This window comes from Gossypium hirsutum, chromosome A05, assembly GCF_007990345.1.
Source record: "Gossypium hirsutum isolate 1008001.06 chromosome A05, Gossypium_hirsutum_v2.1, whole genome shotgun sequence".
In the NCBI taxonomy this organism is placed as follows: Eukaryota; Viridiplantae; Streptophyta; class Magnoliopsida; order Malvales; family Malvaceae; genus Gossypium; species Gossypium hirsutum.
The window spans coordinates 13073367-13088106 of NC_053428.1; the positions used below are offsets into that span (position 1 = coordinate 13073367).

Sequence of the window (14740 nt, forward strand, 5' to 3'; positions counted from 1 at the left end):
TTGGTCGATGAAGGCGGTGATGATTTCTTGTTAGTGTCAACGAGCGATAACTCCAAGCTTACGTCTGAGTGGATCCTAGATTCAGGATGTTCTTTCCACATGTGTCCCAATAGAGAATGGTTCTCCACATACAGTTCAGTTGAAGGTGGAGTTGTGCACATGGGAAACGATTCATCTAGTAAAATAATCGGAATTGGTACTGTTAAAATTAGGATACACGATGGGACGATTGGACACTCTCAGATGTCAGGTATGTACCTGATTTACGAAAGAATCTCATCTCCTTGAGTATTTTAGACTTGAAAGGATGCAGAATCAACATCGAGTCGAGCGACATTAAAGTATCTCGTGGAGCTCTCGTTTTGTTAAAAGGTAAAAGAACCGGCAGTCTTTATATTCTGGAAGGTTCTACAGTGACCGGTGAAATCGGACGTCCCTCGTCCGTTACGGAGTCAAAGTCACTCATTTGAAGCGGAGACAACTTGGTCATAGGAGGGAAAAGGTATGATCGTTTCGTTGAAGAGAGGTTCTCTTTTGGATGCAGGTTTTGAAAAGTTAGGGCACTGTATTCGTGAAATCAGACCCGGGTTAGTTTTGATTTGGCAGTGCACAAGTCGAAGGCTAGAAGTCTTCCAGCTTCTAAGCATAGATTCGACTCAGTTAATTCCCTGCATAGTTCAAGATAGGCCTGTGGCGGGTTTTGGCAAAGATGGCATTGAAAGAATTTGTGTCAAGGTGGAGATTGTTAGAATTATGTGACCCAAATTCTAAGAGATTGCTTGCAAGTCAAGTTAAACAAAATATATTTTCTTTCTAGAAGATTTAGTATTTATTAGTATAATATATTTAGCATTTATTAGTATAGTTTATTTGACTTACTAATTTAGCCTATAATAGGCTCCTTTACAATCTTAGAATTAAGAGACACCATTAGATTAGAACTCATAACACATTCAGAGAATTTTGTGTTTACGTTTGAGGGTTCTTTGTTTTTCGGGTTTTCGGGGTTTAGTTTTTATCTCCATCTTTTGTACTCTTCATTCTTTTGCTATTATAGTAAAATTATCTTTGCCCGTGGTTTTTTATCCTCTTTGAGGGGTTTTTCCACGTTAAATTTGTGTGTTCATCTTCTCAATTTCTTCTACTATTTTTACTTGTTCGTTGCTTAATCGGGACGATCCTAACAGTTAATGAAACTTTTTAATATCGTACAGTTGTTATTAATACTCGAATTTATAACAAGCCATATAGAATGTTCATCCTCACACTAATATATATAGATAACCTAAAATATATATCTTGTGGAGCAAACTTATAGAGTAAAATTTTCATAAATTATGCTCGAGGTATTCATGGTAAAGACAACCACATGTGAAATTAAATTGATTACTTTCATTTTGCAGGCCAAATCAGCAACCAGTTGAAGTAAAAAAATGTATAAATACAATATCAAAGTAATGCAGCGCCTGTTTATTTTTTTCTCTCCTTTTACAATGTCAATTGATTTTTCTAGCTAAATAATTTTTCTGGACAAAAGTTGCAATCGAAATTTGAAATTAATTACCAAATAATATGAGCAATTTCATGCTAGAAAAATCAGAATCTTTTGTCTTATAGTTAACAGTTATTTTCACTCAATTGGCATTGTAAAAGGAGAGAAAGAACTTTACAAATAATACAATTTTCACTCAAATGTATAATTTAGCCGAATGAAGTATGTATTAACAGATATACTTAAAATCTAGTTGGCAGTTAAAATCTAGTTGGACTGCCACGTAGGATTACCGTTAGATAGATAACAGAACTTAACGGAAGAGTGATCGCTTTGTAACAAAATAATAACATAAGTGATTAAAACGTAACATTTTAAATATAAATGACTAGAATGTAATCTGAGGTAAACAAAAGTAATTATTTTTGTAGTTTACTCTTTAACAAATGCAAAGCTGTTGAAAAATAATAATAAATTTATTATATAATAATAATGATAATAACGATAGTGGGAACACAATCCCAATTAACACCTTGCAAGAGATAATGTGTTTTATTATAGAGGCACAGGGAGTCACATTGTAAGTGGTACAGTGAATTATTAGGGTGGTGGTGTTGAAATTATGTTTAAATAGAGTATAGCGATTCGAAGTCCTGTTTAAAAAGTGAAATGATTTGAAAAAAATATAAATTTAAAAAATAGATTTAAACAAAATAATAATGTATTTTTCTTAAATAAGTTAGGCTTTAGATAAGATTTTTTGTCCGGACTTGGTTTGAATTTGCTCAACTTTTTTTCATTAATGTTTTATTGTTTTTTTGTTACCATTTTGATGTTGTTTTGCTATCATTTTGTTACTATATTGTTATTATTTTGTTGTTATTATTTGAATATTATATAATTCTTGTTTTATTATTAAATTTATTACTATTTTAAATGCATGTGTTTGTCAAGTTACAACTATCTCAGTGTTATTTAAGTATAAAATTTTTTAATGTATTTTCAATTTGTTGAGAAACATTTATTTTAATATTTTTTTGTATTTGATGTATTATATTTTAAATTTATTTTTATATAAAAATATTTAATACAGTCGAACCCAAACCTAAAATTGAATTAAAATTTTTGCATTAACTTTACCTGACCCATGATCAAGTCAATAAGGTATATTTTCAATTACGTCTCCCATTCAATCAATGTTTCCTTGTCTTGGTGCAAAAAGAAAAGAAGGATTTTTTATAAAAGAGATTGATTTAACATAAATTTTAGTCATCAAACTCTTTACCTTAAGTGTAAATACATAATGATTTAACGCACTTAAACTTAAATCTTTCTACATTAATAAAATGTACATATTAATCGAATTATAACAAATGTCAATACTTATTAAAAATAAAACAAGATTATTTTCGTAATAAAGCTGCAAAATCGAAATTTTCTTTTCATCATAAAATTTGGTAGTCTAGCAAAAGATGATATTTTGTGAGGACATAACGATTTTTCTTTTACTTTTGGTTAAGAGAAATCTAAATAATCTTATCTTATAAAGATATTTGAAGGATTTGTCTAGATCTTGAAAGACAAACACTTTAAACGTGTAGAGCTTGATCTTTTGAGATTGGATTTTCCATATCTTCCCCACTCCATGGCATTTATTAAAAGAAAGTGCTTTTTAACTCATTAAAAATTTTAAAATAAGCTTCTTCTTCTTTTTAATACATGTAGTTATAACTTACATACAAACACCAATATTTAAAGAAAAATGGATCAAAATTTATTTTTGAATAAATTAAAGACATGACCGATCAGGCATTATTACTTAAAAAGAAACAGTATCAGATTAAATCAAACATATTCAATATTAAACTAATATCGATACTTTACAAGCTGAGATTTACATTTCAAGTATATAATTTTTGATGAATGATTGAACCACTTAATCAGGCATTTATTATATCAAGATCAGATTATAAACGATACATCTCTCATTTAATCTGCTTAAATTATTAAACCAGTTAAAGCCAAATTGAATGTTAGATCCTAAAATCTTACCAATTCAAAGAGTGGGGAAGACCCCTCAGTGAAACCAATAAGATAGCATTATAAGCACAAACCCCAATTCTCACACCACACCTCCAACAGAAGTGCAACAAAATCCTAATTCATCCACATTTTTCTTCTCTTTCTACTATCATTCATACCACGTTTGAGAAGAAAACCTAAATATCTCTATAATTGTAGCGTTCAAGTCTTTCTGGTATTTTCATCTCCTATTATAGCATAGCAATTTTTTAATATAAAAAATACATATTACCTAAGTACTATTCTCAAAAAAAAAAAACTGAATACACCCGTATAATTAGAACAAAGTGAAAGTGGTGAAATTTATTAATTTCTAGTGAAAACTTGAACCTGGAGTGTAAATAGCAAGATCAGGCCAGCCATTGCTACAGCCAGTCCAACAATTTGTATCCCCACCGCCACCACCCCCTGTACACCGAAATAACTCTCATCGTTACTGTTACTGCTCTCTCTCAATCTCGGATCCCGATCCGAACTAGGACCGATTCCACGACCCGAAGCCAAATTCCCTCCAAAATCGTCCGTGTGTGCTGTTTCTGAACCCGACCCATTTGGATTCAACCCGTTTAGAAGATTCCGGAACTGCCCACTCGATGCCAGCAGCGAGCTAAAACTCCCACCGCTATCCGTCATCTTCCTTGCTTGATGATCAAGCGACAAGACATACATCCGGGTCTGATCGGCATCCGAAACCGAATTCTGAACCGCCGAGCTCAGAAGAACCTGTTGCGGAATCGTCGGCGGCGGGGAGGAGTCAGAGAGATTTTGGTTACGGATCGAGTCCGGAGCGGGGTTAGACTGGCGTTTGGGTTGGCTGCTACTGTCCGAGGAAGAGGAGCGTGTGGAGTTCTTGCGGGTGCCCCCACCGACGGGAATGTTCCGAAGGGCTCCGCCTTTGGTCCAATAACGTCGGCAGCTCTTGCAGAAATGGCGGGGCTGAGCTAAGTTGTAGTTGTTGTAGTAACAGAATTTAGTGTTGGTTGAGTCACAGCGCGGGCATTTTAGCTGCTCCTGCTCTGGAAAAACCGGTGCCTTCATTTGTTGAAAACCCGTCGGGTCTTGCATTTCGATTAATCCTTGTGATCTCAAAAGGAGTAACAGATATCAAAATTTTCCCAGATTTGTAAACATAAAAGAAAGAAAACGTCAACTTTAATCACTTTATGTCAAATTTTGATGATAAAGTTTCGTTCCGGTTTTTCTGCTTATGAGATGACAATGGACAGCAAAAAGGAAGAAAATGGAATTTTGAGGCTCGAGGATCAGAAAGCGGTGTTTTTTATCCAAATTTCAAGGAATTGAAAAGCTGTTAACCTTTCAAGCTTGGGAAGTGGCGAAAAAAGGCCACTGAAAACAAGACAAAAAGGAATACTATGTTTTTCTTTTGGGATTCATACTATCAGACAGACGAAGCAAAACATACACTTCCAGTTCATCAAAAGTACAAAATCAGAAACCATGAAGCTCGTGATTAAAAGAAAAAAAAAAGAAAGAGAAGAGACAAACAAGCACCAACCTAGTAACATAAAGTAAGGAATTCAAAGATTGAAAAAGTGTAGAGAGAAGGAACACATATTTGGGTGATGAAGAGTTTGATAAAATGCGTCTCTCTCCGCCTGAGAGTGGCCATTTTACTTTCAAATATAAAGAGACCAGACACTGTTTATCCCTCTCTTCCTCTATCTTTGAATGTCTTGGGGTCTGGGATTGGCTCAATCAACTTCTCTAAATAATGCAGTAATTAATTAAAAATAATCCCAAAGTTTTTATTACAAAAATATTTGTGAACAGCGCCCTTAAATATTCTTATGCCTAGATCCTTTTGGGAATGTTGCTAGTGTTCTTGTTTTATATTGGTGTTCGTTGACTTTTGTTTAGAAATATTTCGTGGGTCGGAAGACCGTATATGTCAATCTGATTAATTGCTCTTATGATCTAATCCAAGTATTTTCAATCTCTTCTGTAAATAAAAAAATATGCGCCCAAGTTAAACCTTTCTACCCCACATTACATCATAAAATGAAAGGTATACCCAAATGATAGTGTGATGGAAAATTTTTTATATGAAACATCAAGGATTTAAACTCTTCTAAAATTTTGAAAATAAAATAAAAATTTATTTTTCTAAAAATTTGAATTTAAAAAATCTCAACTTTATTAACACAATTAAATTTATTGCTTAAATACTTTATATATGTTACCTATTTTAAAGTTATAATTTAAGCTATTTGATTTGTACATATTACTGAACTTTGAGATCCCAATAAGAGACTTAACATCGATTTAAAAGTAATTATAAAATCATTGAAAAACATAAATATTTATTATTGTTGTTTTGTAAATGTGTTAATTTTTTATATTTTCTTAATATGATATTAACCATCCGTTGAATATAAATAATAAATAAATTTCATTTAGAAAAAAGATTTATTTGTTATGTATGTATTACAATAGTTAGATATAAAATAAAATAAAAATATTTAGTACAATTTTAAAATTGAAATTAGAATGTTGAATAATAACTCTTGTAAAAAATAAGACATCTTCAAAGTAAATAAATAAAAAAATCCATTTCTTTGCTAAAAACAAGTTATAGGAATGACTAAATATTATCAATTGAATTAGTTTATTGCTAACTCATATATTAAAATACACGTAAAAAATAACACTCCTACCAAACTAGCATGATTAAAATGGTTTTAAAAATTATGATATCTTGGTGTTACTTGATAAATTGAAAATTTAAGTGCAGGATAGTTAAGAGTTGAAATTTCATAAATACTGACTTTATATTAGAAAGTTGTTTGATATATTAATAAAATTAAATATTGAACATAATTAAGTTGTTTGATAAAATTAATATTAGTTTTAAATTTTTTCTTAAATTTAATCCTATTAATATTAATATATTATTTTATTACATATAATTTATTAGAAAAATTAAATAAAATAATTTAATCCTATTTATCTTATTAAAAAAATTATTGAATTTTTTATATTAAATAAAAATTAATAAAATTATTAAACACATTTAAAAAGTTAAATGTTAAAAATTTTCATTTCCAGTTAAATTGAAAACTTTAACTGTTTATAAACATATTATATTTATATTTTTATAAATTTTATATAAAAATATAATAAATTTAATTAAATTTTAACTCGATTAACATCGACAGTACCAATATTGTTACCAATATAATAAGATGTGAGTTCTAATGTTTATTCTACTATTTAAAAATTGAAATAAATTATGAATAATTTTAAACTTTGTATAAAAAAATAAAAAAAAGCAATTGTAATAATATTTACTACTTTATAAGCAAAAACATTTTTGATAACTTTGAAACGTACCGTTATCTCTGGCTAAACTATGGCTTAGTTTGGATGGGCGGTGTGTTTAGCTTCGGTGAGGTTAAAAACAGCGGTGGTGGTGAGATTAGTTACTGTAGCGGTGAGATTGGGTACTGTAGCAGTGAGATTAGAAACAGCGGTGGAGTGTGTGTTTGGATTCAAACGCAGCTGTAGCGGTGAGGTGAAAATAGAAAATGACTTTTAAGGACATTAGATTAAAAATGATATATAATAGAAATTTTTAAAATTATTTAACAATTATAAAATTAATAAATGATTAAAAATTATTACAATTATATTTATTTTCAATAATAAATAATTAAAAATGAATTATTACAATTACATAAATATGCTACTGCTGGTTTTTACTAATTCCTAGCACATAAGTTACTGAACAGCTCAATTTAACAAGAAGGTTTAACAGTGTTACTCAATTGAACTAATTTCGTTATCTATGTTTGTATGAAATTTTGCCTACATACCAAATCCTTTAAAATGTTTTACTAATACAATATTATAAGACATTGGGGGTGATAAAAAGTTTGATTTAGTTTAACATTGGAGTTATAATATAAGATTAAAGACGTCAAAATATGACTTTATAACATTAGCATTGTTAAATCCCTGTTTAGCCTACAACCAATCAAAACATTATTTCAACAGAAATTGGATAAAATATTTTTAAAAATGTAACATTCATATTTTCAAAATATTTTTATACTTTTCATTTCATTCTTACTATTTATATAATAAATCAAATTTAAATATATAATTTCTGCTTCATTTATATTGAAACCCAAGGCATACAATTCAAATCTAGATCCATGTTTCCAACATCACACTAGTGTATTTGTCCAATAGATTGGAATATTCATCAGAAGAGAAAATGCAAAATGATTCACATTTGAGCTAAAGATGAAGCAATGCAATGATGAATGAAAAATGATTCATTTCTTAATTTCAGAAGAAATCCAATAGAAACCACATGTTCAATTCTTCATCAACATATCTGATTCATTTCTTATTGTTCATGGTTCAAAAACCATCAAAAGCTTGAACGAGTCAAGTATAAGATACATGACTAAAGCCTAGATAGAATTACAAACAAAATGTAGCTGACATACCAGCTATAACATCAAACATAAATCAACAACTACTCCTACTAACTTTAAGTATAAATTACATTGCAACTAAATCAAGTTACAAATGAACAAAATAAACAAAATGCTGCTGCTTATCTGGTTCAGCTTGGATGCTGGTTTGCACGCTGGTTTGCTGCTGGTTTCCTATTGCATTGCAGGCCAAAGTTCAACAACATCCTGTGCACCATCCTTTGCAACAAAAGAAAACCATTCAAAACAAAGACTTATTGATTGAATCCAGGAAAAATGGAAAAGCTCCAGCCTTAGGATCATTTTTATAGATAAAAAGTTATTAAGCATCTAACCTAAAACCAATAGGCAATAGGTTGAGAGGGCCAACCTGAATATAAAACCGAAACAAACCCAATATTTAATAACTTTGGGATAGCACTACTTAAGGCCCCTTCAAGTGTAGATCAAAGGGCATAGACATGGACAACCTCAAGAGGGTTCCTTGTACTGCATTTTTTGGTTAATGGGTACCACCAGAGATGCAATAGACAGCAGTAGGTATCTCAATTTTTAGATAGAACTTTATCTAAGCACAAACAAGTCTAAACCAATGTGCATATGTGCACACATGACACATGCCATACAAACACCATTGCATTAACCATATGACATAAAGTGGTATGTAGTTATATAAGATTCAATTATTTCTAACAATTTGAAGTGACTACCAGTACCTAAATATAGTAAATACTAACCAGTTGGGCCTTGATTTCTTCTTGTAAGCTCTCCATGTCAGATTTTAGCCGGTTGACAATGCTTCTCTGGGGAGAAAAGTAAATGTAAGATAATTAAGAGATTTTTAAGAAGGATTGAGAATACAAATTAGGATAATAAAATGACAGAAAGTGCTGCAATGGAGAAGCACGATGAACTGATAAAAAAAACATATCATGACCATAACAGCCGGTAATGCTGCTAATCTAATATTTGGAAACAAACCTGTTGGTTATAACTATCAGTCAAAGATGAATTTTCAGCAACCAAAGATTCTGCTAATGTACGTGAGGCCTCAAGAGCTCATTGCAGTGAAAACTTTTCCTGAGTCAAGTCTTCAATATGCTGCAGAATAAGGATGAATAGATTAGAAAAGCCAAGGCAATGAATAGAGAAAACATTAATAAACAAAACCATTAACAAATTTGTAACAAGCTCCCTAACAATTTGAACATCACCAGACAAAGAACACAAGAGAATAAAATGCAGATCAGCATACAGACAGCATAGCATTTTAAAATACAGCATAAAACTGAATTCATCCTGTGCACCATCCTTTGCAACAAAAGAAAACCATTCAAAACAAAGACTTTATTGATCAGACTATTGAAGAGTCATAAAAGAAGTCACAGGAGTCTAACAATAAAAATTCCCACTGCAAGCATCTTTAGAAGCAAAAGTTTGCAACATTGATCATAAGAACAACTCCGATTCTACAGAATAGCAAATAAACTCACCGATTCTACAGAATAGCAAGGAACCATAAGAACAATATATCACATTTGCAGTGATTCTTTGATTCTGGATATTAACTGATCCAAAATCCGACAACTTAGGTTATACATACTAAAACGAGCTATTTTTTAATGCTTTTCACGAGTCACGACTTCCACCATATGCCAAGAAAATAAGCAAATGGCATTGAACCAATCTGGTAGATACCACAAAAGTTCACTAGTTTTGCAAAAGTTTTAACAACCTCTCCCAAAGCCCAGTGAAAATAAAAGGAAAAATGTAAAACTTAAAATATTTTTGGGAGACGAGAATGCTAGATCAAAAATCCACAGGGCGGATATACTCCAATGACCATCATTACAGAGCCATAAAGCTATGTAAAAACTCTCTGAGAAAGAAAAGTGAAAACAGATTCCATCAAGGTTTACACCTGAGCATAACAAATGTAAGTCCCTTAAATAAGAGAAAAAGAAAAAAGAGGGATCAAATAACAATGTCCTCAGTACATCCCATGTTATCACTGAAATAATATGGATTATGGACTCATAGTACATGCATATCTGATGCAGAACAGGGGAAACTCAAGATTAGAAAATAATCAACAAAAAAACTGAAACACGATATTGAAGCATAATTACAAAGGCCTTACAGAATGTTAACCAAGCAATAAATAATGGAAATGAAGCAAGACAGTTTTATTATTGAACTTCCGATCAAGAACTTTTGCTCCTGTCAATCCAAGAACACAGAATTTTAAAAAAAATGCAAAACCAAATAAGGAAAAAAATGAAAATTTCAATTAGAAAAAAAGAGAAACACAGAAAATTCAAGAACACTGATTTGCAACCCAAGGGGAAGGGGAAAGGGGAGAAGAAGGGTAACCAAACATCAGAAAAGCCTGAAGAAGAATGCAACGGAAGAATATATGGGTAAAAGAGGAAAAAAAAAAACAATTGAAGTTACCCAATTTTCACTGGAACAAAAGGCTCCAGTCTGAAATTAAGCCTCCGGTGAGGTGAAATGCATTCTCAACGCACTGAAGAATGCTTTCCAAACAGCCTTGCGTTTACTAACGTTTCAGTTGCAATTTTTTTTTTAGCCTAAAACAGCCAACGCACTGAGATGCAGTTGCATCCAAAGGGAGCCTATATAGCATTGTACAGTGTAGAGTAAACAAATTCCTGAAAACAACAAAAATGTCACATGTAATATGCTACCATAGTCTAATAACAAAGGTGTCTTTATCCCCTAAACAGTGAAAAAAAAATAACACTTACAGCTTGTTTGGTTTGGTGTATTGGCATAGCCAATACACCCCTAATCGGTGGGCCCCACCTAATCCGGGTGTAACACGTCGTTTGGTTTGATGTATTGATAATACGCACCTAATCCATTACCTTCTTAATCGGTGAAAACCACCGATTTCTATTCCCCCCTCTTTGCCCAGATTAGCTACCGATTGAACATCACCTCCCTGATTTGCCCTCCCCCCATCCCCTTGTTTCTCTTCTGTTCCTTCATCCGATTTCCTTCCTTATTTTTTTGCTTTTGTTTTCTGCCGATTTCCTCCCAGTCCATTACGCCTCTTTGCTGCCGATTTGTTCCCTCCGTTTCCTTTCTTTTCTTTTTCGCTCTGCCACTCTTTCGATTGCCTTCTCAACCAGTCGACCTTCTTTACTGACCCTTGTTTCGATTCCGAATCCAAGTCCGACCACTCTTCTCCACCCGCGACGCGAGCCTTTCGAGAACGGCCTCCTACCAATCCAGAAGCTCATATTCACTGACCCACTCCAGGCCCTAACCTCTCTGAAGCAAAAGCTCGTATCTTCCTCCACTCAACGAGTCGACTCGGCGGCCCTCGCTGACGCCCTCGAGATCTCTTTGGACCATGCACGTCTCGTCCTCGACACTCTCGCCTCGGTGCTTCACTCCGAATCCGACCTTCTCGTCACCTCGCGCTTCGACGATGTTGATTCCGTTGGTGCTGATTTGCTTGATCTGATCCTGTTTTTGTACATTCAATCGTATAAAAGGCTTTTGCCGCGCTCGCATAAGGATGCAGCTGCGGTTGCTGATGTTTGGCCTTCCACCTCATTCATTGCTGCATTTTGATGGCTTTGAAGTTGGTCTTCATTATGAGTTGTTTGTAATATTTGTTGTCTTTTTCTTTTTAATTCTATATCCAATGCATTGCTGCATTTAAGTAAGAAATTTTGATGGGTGCTGCTAGCAAATGTAATGAAATTAATTGAGAGCCAATGTCTTAAATTGCTTGGTTTGATTGTTCATGTTTTATTGCTTCCATCTGCCTGCTGTTTTAGGATTGCTGTAAAATACGATTAATGCAGCTGGCACTCTATGACTTGCGATGATAAATTTTATGGTTTCATTTGAATTTAGTACCTAAGGCAGTAGGATTTGCTATAATTTTTGTTTGTCCCATTTTCTATCCAGCTAAGTATCTCATTATGTCTTATCAGAAAAAAGAGCATCTCATTAATACGGATTTCACCTTGTCTGCAAAATTTTGCAGTAATTATATATCTATTCGCTGTTCGAAGTTATAGCTGTAGGCTATAGTCTTTACTTTGTAGCAATTTATGTTCTAGTCTTTGAAGGCATATCCTGGTTTGTGTTATGATATAGCTTGGCAAGTGGCAGAACAGCATTTTTATTTGTTATGAAACAATGCAATCATTATTGTGCTCTTTTTTTCTCTTTATGCATTAGTTGCCTTGCTTTAGGGTTGGTTTGCAACCTAAAATTGGTTTGTTTTGGTGTTAAACCTGATTTTATGTTGCAAGAGGAAGTTGGGAGCCTTATTCGCATGGCCAAAATAAGAATGTAGGCAGTTTCAACCAAAACAGGACAAAAGACCTTGCCAGCTTTTAAGCAATCAATCACAGATTTGAGCTGAATTTTTCCTTGTAACATTTCGGAATATAAATTTGGTGCTTTTTTTATTCTTTACGTTCCTATTCTCTGTTCCTTTCTTAACATGTATGGCTTTGTGCCCCATTTTCTATTATGTTCTGATTGGTTGTATTCTTTATTTTACTTCCTCCTTGTTATCAGCCTCTCTGCTGTAACTCTATTACCATGTATTCTTGATAAGTCTTTCTTGTATTTACATATCTTACTCTATTTCCATTTTTTTACTTGTTATTAGCTTTTATTTTGTCTTGGTTTATTCACATAAGTACTGTTTCTTCAGGTTATATCTATGGAAGGGTTTGAGCACCTTGGGTTTCTGATTCAATTTGAAGATAAGGGATCTGATGGAGTTTTCTTAAGCCGAGCAGCTCCCATTTTTGCTAATTCAGATCCAGACTTGTAGAATAATAGTCTCTCTTCATCCCTGCTGAATTTCATTGCTATTTGAACTAAAGGGAATTTGCACAAAATAAAATATGGCCATGCAGATGCATGCAATCACTTTCTATTGCTAAGATTGTTAGATCAATAAAAGATATTTTCTTGCCTTGCCTGGTATAAGCTCATTTGATCTTTGTATGAAGTCATTAAATGTTGATGCTGGTTAAATTTTATGGTTTTCCCTTTGGTATTCTTGTTTTCAGTTATTTTTCTCTTACGGGAACACTCTTTTTTGCTCCACCCACTGCCTGTCTTTCCAGATTTTATAGTAATTTCTTGATAGATAATCAACCTGATGTTTGGACCCCTAAAATATCAATCCATTTCCTGTTCCAGTAATTATAATTTTGATTCATGGATGAATATTATATGATTTTTTAATTGTAGGCAGTACGAGTCGAGCACTGTGAAAGAGTTCATGTGATTATAGCTGCAAAACGGGTCTGCATTGCCAATTGTCGTGAGTGTGTATTCTTTTTGGGAGTGAATCAGCGTCCCCTTATTGTTGGCGATAACCACAAGCTACAGGTGAGTAAACAACAATCCCCTTTTGCTGGTTATGTGATCACGCTTGTGTTTTGAGAAGAGATTAAAGAACTTATTTCTAAGTAAATGCTGACTAGTCTTAGTTTTGAAAAATAGATAAATTTACAGGGGAAAGAATTCCAATTAGTTAATATTAGCTTCTGTGTTCTTTTCCCCATAGAATTGGCTGTCTCACTCTCTTTGCCACTCCTGGGGACCTTTGATCCTTTCAACTTCAGCCAAGTCAGCCAAACTCAGCACCCTAACTGGTGGTTGGTGCTGTTTGGCCCTGAAGTGCGCACCACCCTTTTTGTTTTCCTCTAACTTCTCCATGGTCTGTCATATTTATGGTTCATTGCGGTTTTTATAATGAAAATGGTGGTTTTAAAATATCTGATGAAGACAAAAGTTATATGCAAAGTTGCAAAGTTGCGGTTTCTATTTGTGCGTTTGGTGGTGGAGATGATCTTTATCAACCTATAGGAATGTCAGAGGCATCACTTAAAAAGGTGAGATTGTAAATGATGCTGAAGACTTACTTTCGGGATTAGATGTTCAAGATTTTGAATCTTTGCTTAACTTGTACTCTTTGTTGATGTAGGTTTGCTATGTTCAAGATTTTCTGCTTCTACAGAATGGAAGAATCGATTATGGTGAATTTGTTGCCATGGTACTAATTTTCAGTTTGTTGGCAGATTGTACAGCAGATCCAGAATATGATGACTCATGAGAAAAGCGATCGGGAAACGGTTTTGGTTCGTCGCATGCTCCAGGACGGGTTACTTGATGTTGTTTGTTTGAAGCATTAGAGAGATGCTGTTGGTTTATGGAATGCCATAGGTTTTGTAAAACTTTGAGGAGTGTGGAAGTGTTAAAGTTATTCAAAATTAACAAGCTCACTATAAAGCAGCAAATTTATATTAGATTACCATAATATATTTGCTGCATAAATGCCTTTGATTTCCATAAGTTCATATTTAAAGTTGGAATTTATAAATGTTTCAATGAGTATATGCTGCCACAGTTTATAGGATCTTAGAGAAATGTAATTTTCACTAACACAAATTACTCTTCTTTGCAGCTTAATTTGACTTTTAACACTAAGTAAGCTGCCAGTAAATTTATTTCTTTTTACAAAATATTTAGAAAAAATATTAAATTATATTTAATAATAATTATTTTAAATTATATTTTATAGTATTATATATTATGATTTTAGTAAATTCATATAAGAATATTGAATATTAAGAATTTTATTAAATCATATATTTTAATTAAAATATATTTAATAATAATTATTTCAAATTATATT

At 32.7% G+C, this 14740-nt stretch overlaps 1 protein-coding gene, 1 long non-coding RNA gene and 1 pseudogene across 4 annotated transcripts; 1 reads left to right on the forward strand and 2 right to left on the reverse strand.

Moving 5' to 3' along the window:
* Positions 1 to 3573: 3573 nt before the first annotated feature.
* LOC107958430 (dof zinc finger protein DOF3.1-like) lies at positions 3574 to 5399 on the reverse strand (annotated as a pseudogene).
* Positions 5400 to 7857: 2458 nt separating this feature from the next.
* Positions 7858 to 10670, reverse strand: LOC107958429 (uncharacterized). 3 transcript variants are annotated; one of them, XR_005927095.1, is made up of 5 exons: positions 10492 to 10670; positions 10178 to 10257; positions 9019 to 9138; positions 8775 to 8840; positions 7858 to 8256 (listed from the first exon to the last, which is right to left on the reverse strand). It is a non-coding gene; the product is annotated as an uncharacterized lncRNA (long non-coding RNA). The 3 variants fall into 3 exon arrangements; XR_001700620.2 differs by lacking the exon at positions 10178 to 10257; XR_005927094.1 differs by having other exon boundaries at positions 10178 to 10670.
* Positions 10671 to 10724: 54 nt separating this feature from the next.
* LOC121228856 (uncharacterized) lies at positions 10725 to 11904 on the forward strand. The gene is made up of 2 exons (XM_041111864.1): positions 10725 to 10733; positions 10981 to 11904. Exons 1-2 carry the CDS (start codon positions 10725 to 10727, stop codon positions 11638 to 11640), a joined length of 669 nt encoding a protein of 222 aa, XP_040967798.1. The 3' UTR covers positions 11641 to 11904.
* The last annotated feature ends 2836 nt before the right edge of the window (positions 11905 to 14740 follow it).